General features: G+C 55.9%; 1 protein-coding gene across 1 annotated transcript; it reads left to right on the top strand.

The window, feature by feature from the left end:
* The first annotated feature begins 2,127 nt into the window (after positions 1 to 2,127).
* On the top strand, positions 2,128 to 3,246 carry FOXE1 (forkhead box E1). The gene has a single exon (XM_047828940.1). The coding sequence runs from the start codon at positions 2,128 to 2,130 to the stop codon at positions 3,244 to 3,246; it is 1,119 nt and encodes a 372-aa protein (XP_047684896.1).
* The last annotated feature ends 4,907 nt before the right edge of the window (positions 3,247 to 8,153 follow it).

The following is an 8,153-nucleotide window of genomic DNA, read 5'->3' as shown; positions in this document are numbered from 1 at the left end:
TGCCTCTTTCTTCCGAAGGTACTTGCCCAATGCTCAGCGGGGCTCAACCCACAGAGAGCTCACCGCCACGAAGGACGCGACTAAAACCCCTGGAGGACGTGTCGCCCGCGCTCTGGAGACTCGCTCCGCCACGCCCTACACCCACAGCCCCGCGGAAAGCTGCACCCCGGCTGGAATCTCTGGAGTCGGCGCCAAGGCCCGGATTCCTAAGGGCAGAAGGAGTCTCCTCCGAGGTCTGCATATGCCCTCCCGCCCCCAATTCACAGAGGAGAAAATTGAGGCCCCGCTTGGGACAAAGGACGGGCCCGAGGTGTCCCTGTGCAAGACCACAAAGAGAACCCAGGCTAGTGGGGCGGCCGCAGCTGGGAGTCTCTCTCGCTTGAGGCGGGAGATCCCGTCCTGGGGGGGTGGCCGGAAAAGAACTCAGAAACCGGACACCCGCGAAGCAAACGGGTCCCCCCTGCCCGTCCTTTCCCCCGGGAGACGTGCCCACCTGGAGCGCCCTCACCTCGGCCCCTGCCTCTCGCAGCCCTCGCGCCTCTCTGCGGGAAGGTCCCCGGGGGTCCTGGGAGCCACGCGGAACCCTCCCTGGCCTGGGTGAACTGGAGGAGGAGGTTACTACGAGAGGACAGAAGCCTAGCCTTCATCCTCTTTAAGCTGTGTGCCACTTTCCGTCATATAGAGGGGTCCTGAGTCACCCAAAGACAGATGGTGGGGGTGGGGTGGCCTTTCCCTAAATGTCGATAACGGAAGGTCTCTTGAGGTGCAAACCTTCCGTGCAGTCGAGGAACCTGGGGCTCAAAAAGAGAAAGTGGCTGCCTCAGGCACAGAGGGGGCAAAGAGCAGTCCTAACAGAGACGCAAGTGTGAGACTCCGCTAGCCGGCAAAGTCGCGGTGAGGCCAGGGCAAGTCACCTCCTCTATGGGGCCTAGGAATCCCCGTCTGAAAGATGAGGGACTGGACAGGCAATGGGCAAGGCAGCCCTGATTGGGGTTTGAAAATCATCCTTGAAATATCTTAAGAGCCAGCCACCTGGAAGGTCTCCCTTCCCCATCCCCTGCCCCACAAGAACCAAGCGCCCCCTCCGCCAATTCTCACCCTCTCTGGACAATAAAAAATGAAGCGAGCCTGTCCTTTCACTGCGGGCCCCAGCCCTCTGCAGAGGCTGGTAAAGTCCAGAAGCTCTGAGTTCCGGCGCCGAGGTCTCCCGAGACGGTTCCCGGCCTCTCCCGGCCTCAGTCTCCCCGTCGGCACGTAGGGAGGCCGGCCCCGGGCGGTCTCCGAGAGCCCTCCCAGCTCTGACGTTGTGGGGCTCCCGCCGCGCCTCCACCGCTGCTCCCACCTGCAGAGGTGCGCGCGGGCTCAGGGGGCGGGCGGTCGGGGGCGGGAGGGGACAGGGCGCCGCCCCAAGCTTCCTGGCGCCTTTAAGGAGAGAAGCCGGTGGAGGGAGGAGCCGTCCGGGTGTGTGCAAGGGAGCGCCTCGCCTGCGGTCTCGGCGGCCGGAGGCCAAAGCTGCGGAGAGGAACAGTCGCCGCGCTGCGCCTGCAGCTCGCCTCTTTACCCTCCACCGGCTGGGCCGCACAGGCGCGGTCTAGGCAGCCCCCACCGGAGTGCCCCAAGTCTGCACTAACTGCCCTCGCTTCAGGCCTTCCGGCCCGCAGCTTCCTCTGGGCGCAGGACTCGACGACGGTTAGCCCCAGGTCAGCGGGAGGCACAGACCAGCTGCAGGCGCCCCAGCCCTGGACCGTTTCCGGGCCCCTTGCCCGCCTGGCACCAGCGCGCAAAGGGCCCTTCAGACCGCGACTAGGGCCTAGTCCCGCTCCCGACACCGCTGCCGGCTCCTGGCCTCGAGCTCCAGAACACGAGCAGAGCCGTCGGTGGGCGGGACACTCCTGAGCCTCCGTCTGCCCCGAGACAGCCCGGAAACCGAGAGCGCCAAGACTCCAGCGCACCCCTGGAGAAGCTGTGCTCCGAGTGCCAGCCCGCGAGGACTCCCAGAGCTCTCCGCAGAGGGGTCCAGGGCCCACTCCTTTGGCCAGCAGCCCGGCCCCGCAGCCTCCGAGACCCGCCCCCGCCCCTCGACAGTAGCGGGCGGCGGGGACGCCCAGGACGCGGGACGGCTGCGCCATGACGGCTGAGAGTCGGCCGCCGCCGCCGCCGCCTCAGACAGAGGTGCTGGCGGCCGTGAAGGAGGAGCGCAGTGAGGCGGCGACCGGGGTCCCAACTGAGGCCACGGGTCGCGGCACCGGTGGGCGTCGGCGGAAGCGCCCCCTGCAGCGCGGAAAGCCACCCTACAGCTACATTGCGCTCATTGCCATGGCCATTGCGCACGCGCCTGAGCGCCGCCTCACTCTAGGCGGCATCTACAAGTTCATTACGGAGCGTTTCCCCTTCTACCGCGACAACCCCAAAAAGTGGCAGAACAGCATCCGCCACAACCTGACGCTCAACGACTGCTTCCTCAAGATCCCGCGCGAGGCTGGCCGTCCAGGCAAGGGCAACTACTGGGCGCTCGACCCCAACGCCGAGGACATGTTCGAGAGCGGCAGCTTCCTGCGCCGCCGCAAGCGCTTCAAGCGCTCGGACCTCTCCACTTACCCAGCCTACATGCACGACGCGGCGGCCGCCGCCGCCGCTGCCGCCGCCGCCGCCGCTGCCGCCATCTTCCCGGGAGCAGTGCCCGCTGCGCGCCCGTCTTACCCCGGCGCCGTCTACGCAGGCTATGCCCCGCCGACGCTTACCGCGCCGCCCCCTGTCTACTACCCCGCTGCGTCGCCAGGACCGTGCCGCGTCTTCGGCCTGGTGCCTGAACGGCCACTCAGTCCAGAACTGGGCCCCGCGTCGTCGGGGCCCGCGGGTTCCTGCGCCTTTGCCTCGGCCAGCGCGTCTGCAGCCACCACCGGCTACCAGCCTGCAGGCTGCGCGGGGGCCCGACCTACCAACCCCTCTGCCTACGCGGCCGCCTACGCAGGCCCCGATGGCGCGTACCCGCAGGGCGCAGGCAGTGCCCTCTTCGCAGCGGCTGGCCGGCTGGCGGGGCCCGCCTCGCCCCCCGCGGGTGGCAGCAGTGGTGGCGTTGAGACCGCAGTGGACTTCTATGGGCGCACATCGCCCGGCCAGTTTGGAGCGCTGGGGCCTTGCTACAATCCTGGGGGGCAGCTCGGAGCCGGCAGTGGAGGCGCCTATCATGCTCGCCATGCGACTGCCTATCCTGGCGGGGTGGATCGATATGTGTCCGCCATGTGAGCCGAGCTTTCGGTCGAAAATTCATAGATACCTCGGCTCTCCACATGAACTAAGTTTCCCTGAGACCTGAGAACAGGACTGAAGAGAGGATTTGAGAGCCACGTGGAAGGGACAGAGAGGGCAGGAGAGGCATACATAGCCTCCCAGCGCACCGCGTACACACCGGTCCGCTTTGGAAATGGGAGGATGTGGGGAGAGGCAGCGAGGGCCCACGGACTGGGACAAAGGACCCTCAGTAAGGCGAAGCTCCAAAGGACATGCCTTTCACATTCTACTGGGGAGGGTACTTGGCGATAATGGGGGCGCAGCGTAGTGAGTACACCAGAGTCTAGGTCTGAACTGTGGGGAATCACCACCATGTCTTCACTCATCCCTGTATTGCAAGAAACTCGGCCGGGCCTTTTACACGGTTCTGCTTCTTGCGCCTTTGATTACTACAGCAAAGGCTCCAATAGCGCCTTCCTTAAGGTGAGGAAGATGAGTTTGCAAAAGAAGTAGCCCCCTCCTTTAAAAAAAAAGGGGTGGGGTGGGGGGAGGGTTCTGCTTCTCTTGACCTGGGGCTGGTTTTCCCTGCCTTTGAGAACTGCAGACCTGGCTCTTAGTCTGGAGACTGTGCCTCAGCTTCAGAGTGTGACCTAATCCCATCGCCCACATCCCCAGTCTCTTCATCTGCCATACAAGAGGGCTGCAGGATTCAATGCCATATGGCCTTTAAGGGCCGCGTCATCGTGGGTGCTGCCCTGCGAATCTGGCAGCATCGGTGGGCCACCCAGGGCCTGACCCTATTCCCAAGAACTGGAACAGAGCTTAGGACAAGCTCCTGCCCTGAAGTCTCTGGATTGGTTCCAAGCAGCAATTATATTATAATTTCTTGAACCTTTTGAGCATGACGTGCTGATCATTCGGCAGCTGTTATGCTAGGTCATAAATTGGGTTTTCCAATGAGACAGGTAAAAATACATTTGTCCATTGTCCACGCTTTCATTTCAGTAAGTGACCCTGCACCAAATTGGAAAACTAAAATTCAAAGAGACGACAGGACTCAGGGCAGCCCTTTGGTTTCGGCTTGTTGAGCTGGCTCTTCCATCCCTGGCAGTCTCTGCAGTACAAAAAGGAAAGAGAAAATTTAACTGGGTCCGTCAGTGAAGTAAGCTTTAGAAAGAAACTGGATTTTTAACTTTGTTTTGTATCCGTTCGTTTTAAACATCAAGCTGACCCAAAGCAGAGAAAACTCAACTGCTTTCCCACCTTTCTCTTAAGATACCTTGTAAAGTTTTTATTCTGGAACCAAAATTTCCAGGGTTAAATACTTCAGAGGCTCGGTATGCAGCTCTCAGATAAACCTGAGTGTTCAGATGAACTGTTTTAATAAAAAATCTTTGATCAAGTGAGTTCTGGCAAGAGAAACTCTGCACCTTTCTGAGTAGTTAACTTGCTAGTGAAGGGGTGGGGGTTGCGTGAGAAAGAAGACTGAAAACCAGTGGTAATTTTTATTTTTAATCTTGGGAATTGTGCTCTCTTGTTCACAAAGGCATGCGAATGTGATTCAGTCCAGACGGGTATTTGTCTAAATGAGTACTGTCCAGAATGGAAACTACACGTGTAATTTAAAATTTTCTAGTAGCCACATTAATAAACAGTTGAGATTAACTAATATATTGTATTTAAGCCAATATAGCCAAACTATCATTTCAACATATAATCAATCTAAAAAATTGTTGAGATATTTTACCTTTTTCATACTAAATCTTCAAAATCTGGAGTGCATTTACACTCACAACTCATCTACATTTGGACTAGCCACATGCCAAGTGCTCAATAGCAGTATGTGGCTGATGGCTACCGTACTGGACCCTACGGGTCTAGATGCTGGTCTTTCCTGACTTCAGTGGTGGGTAAATGACCATCTGGAGGCAGGAGGTCTCTGGAGAACTGACCTTGCTCTCTGGGTCCAGATTCCACATCCAGCCTTGCGTCCTTGCAAAAGTGTAGGTATTGGGCCCCTCTCGTCTCCATATAGACCCTTGCAGGTGTTAAATTCAAAGGTTCTCCATGGGCATTCTAGACATTCTGGCTCTCCCAGCCCAGAAGTCAAGATGCCTTGCCTAATTGGTAGTAGCCAGAAATTGAGAGCCCTCTCTCAGGGGTTTAGTCCTGGACTAGCAAGGGCGCAGGAGCCGTATTTGGGCTGGGAAAGGGCGGTCTATATGCCCAGTTAGTGCGGTAGTTGACCTTTTGTCTCTTTTTTAACTACCAAGTCGACTGGAGGAGTCCCTTTTCCTCCAGTGTCCACGTTTGTGAAGGGGAATTTGTGACTCCTGCCACGGAGTGTCCTCCTTAAGCTAAAGGGGACAAGAGAGGTGAAAAGCGCTTGTGAACTATAAAGTGCTGGGCACAGGAGGGCTTTAAAATTTTAAAGCGTAGCCTTATCCCGAAGCCTGGGGAGCGTGGGGGTAAAGCTCCGGAAGCGGGAAGGTTGGGGTGGGAAAGTGCATGCGACTCCGCACCCTCCCCCCAATTTGTCGACTAGGACCTCAGGTGCGATTTTGTCCAAAGAGAGGGTCTGTGCCTGGAGAAAGAGGACGCCTCGAGGAGGGAACTGGGTGTGTGCAGCGGCAGCCGGGAGAAGACAGGGAAACGCTCGAGAGTCAGCCCTTCTCGGCCTCTTTCGGGCCGCATCCGAAGCTCGCGAGCCACCCGGCCTGCCTAGAATGGGCGCTGCGCAGGCGAGTGAGCGCGGCTCCGGCTTCAACCACAGCCTGGCGAGCGAGCGGGCCGACCCTGCAGTCCTCAGGACTCTAATCTTGAGAACATTTCACTGCAGCGTCTTGGAACATGCCAACTCTAAGAATCCCCAAACAGTGGAACACAACCTCTCGGTTCCCCCATCTGGGAGCTCAGAATCGGGAGGCGCGTTTCTTTATTTTTTTCGTCTTCTTCCTATGCATGAAACTAGAAAAATCGTTTGCCCCTCTCTGGGCCCTGCACCCCAGCGTCGTGTGCAGGCGCCCCCGGGCTGTGAGTAATTAGATGCGTTCTTCCCTAATTGCCCAAGGCTCGTTAGAATTCGCCCCAGAGCTGTAACATTTATTTTCTTTCAAATTAACTTTGCTTGCAATTAAGCTTAGGAAACCAGCAACAAAAGCAGACTTGGCCTGAGGTCGTTTACTACGAAAACGGATTAGGGAACCTTTTCCCTCAATTTAAGGGAAAAGATTCCTGTGGCCAGCGTTTGGGGGAAGTGTCCAGACAGCAGAGGTAAAGGGGGGCAGGAAGCTGCTGGCGGCGCTTGTAGATGGTAACCGTCTTTGGCCTTCCTTCACATCTCCGTGATTCGTGTGCCCAGAGGAGTAAGGGTGATGTCGTTGAAATAAATTCGGGACGGTTTCAGCTGAATTACAAACCCATGACATGAAACTAATGTATATAGTTACAGTTTACCCCGCTGGCTCATAAACATAATCTCATTTACTAAGAACTTTGTGAGGATTTTCTTTTATTAAAATTAAGTTTTTTCTTATTACAAAATTGGTACATCTTCATTGTAAAAATAATAATAACACAAGTTAGAAAGAAAGAAATCAAAGGAATCCATAGATTTCCCAGAGAAAGCACAGCAAACACCTCGGTGAGTATGTTTTCTAGTTTTTGTTTTTGTTTTTCCTACGCAGGAGACCTGAGTCTCAACTTTTTCACTGAAATCCTGTAAGATCTTGAACAAGTCCCTTCCTGCACTGAGTAGGCCTCATTTTCACCATCTACAAAACTAGATGGCAGGTCTCTTTTACTCTCACATTCTTGAAGTTCTCTGTTTTTGTTCATATGAATCCCGGAGGCAGGGCCAGGACACCCTTCCTGCTATTTTACATAAGAGGCTGAGGCCTTGAGGCCTTGCCACTCCAAGTGTGGGCCCTAGACCAGCTGCATGGGCATCCCGTGGAAGCTCACTAGAAGTGCAGAATCTCAGGCCATACCCCAGATCTACTGGACCAGAACCTGCATTTCAGCAAGACCCTCAGGTGATTCATATGCCTAGGTAAAGAGGCAGATATTTAGAGAAATGAAAAAACATGTGTTAAGTTGTTGAGATCAACGATCTCAGACTACCTTCCAGAAGCCTGCTGTTTTCTGACCAAAGTCCCCAACCAGTGATCCAGTGCTACTGTGAGGCTCTGGCTGCACAGAGGAGAGTGCTGGGCTGCAAGGGGAGAAGTTGGTCGGGGTGAAGCATTTCGTCTCCTCCCTTGGGTGTATTTTCTGCGTCTTGGAATCTAGCCCTAGAATACATCTCACCTCATGTTCCCAGCCATTTGGGTGACTGTGACATGGCATTCAACAAAGGTATACCTGAAAGCATCTTGAAAGCTGAGGTGCCAGTTGGAGCCAGAGCAAGAACCCAGGCTTCTGAGGCACTTTGGAGACCTTGGGTTCTGGTCTCTGTACCCTCCCTAAGCAGCAGTCATTGCCCAAGTATGGAATAAACTTGGCCTCTGTTACCTCAGTTCCAGCCCCAAATTTCGGGGAGTTGGGGGTTTCGGAGGAAAAAGGCTCTCTTCTTGGGACACAGTGGCCAGCAGGAAGGGGTCCCTATCTCTGAGTTCATTCTGGCCAAGGGATCCTCTACTAGAACATTCTAAGTGCCCCTTGGTCAGCCCAAGATCCTGGACACTCTAATGAATCATGTCCTGCCTCAAACACACAACTTTCAGGAGAATCTGGTTTCCATGCTCATTCTGTTCCTGAGAAGAGCTGACTCCTGGTAACTGAGCAAAAAATGCCCTGATGGAAAGCAGTTCAGACAGGGCATGTCTCCCAAAGAATGGGGCAGGAGTCCAGATTGAGGAATGGGGCAGGAGCCCAGACTGAGGAATGAGGCCAGAACCCAGGATCACATACCAACTCATTGG

This window comes from Prionailurus viverrinus, chromosome D4 (genome assembly GCF_022837055.1).
Source record: "Prionailurus viverrinus isolate Anna chromosome D4, UM_Priviv_1.0, whole genome shotgun sequence".
NCBI classification, from domain to species: domain Eukaryota; kingdom Metazoa; phylum Chordata; class Mammalia; order Carnivora; family Felidae; genus Prionailurus; species Prionailurus viverrinus.
The sequence above is the reverse complement of the archived record's forward strand: the minus strand, read 5'-3'. Positions and strand labels throughout refer to the sequence as shown.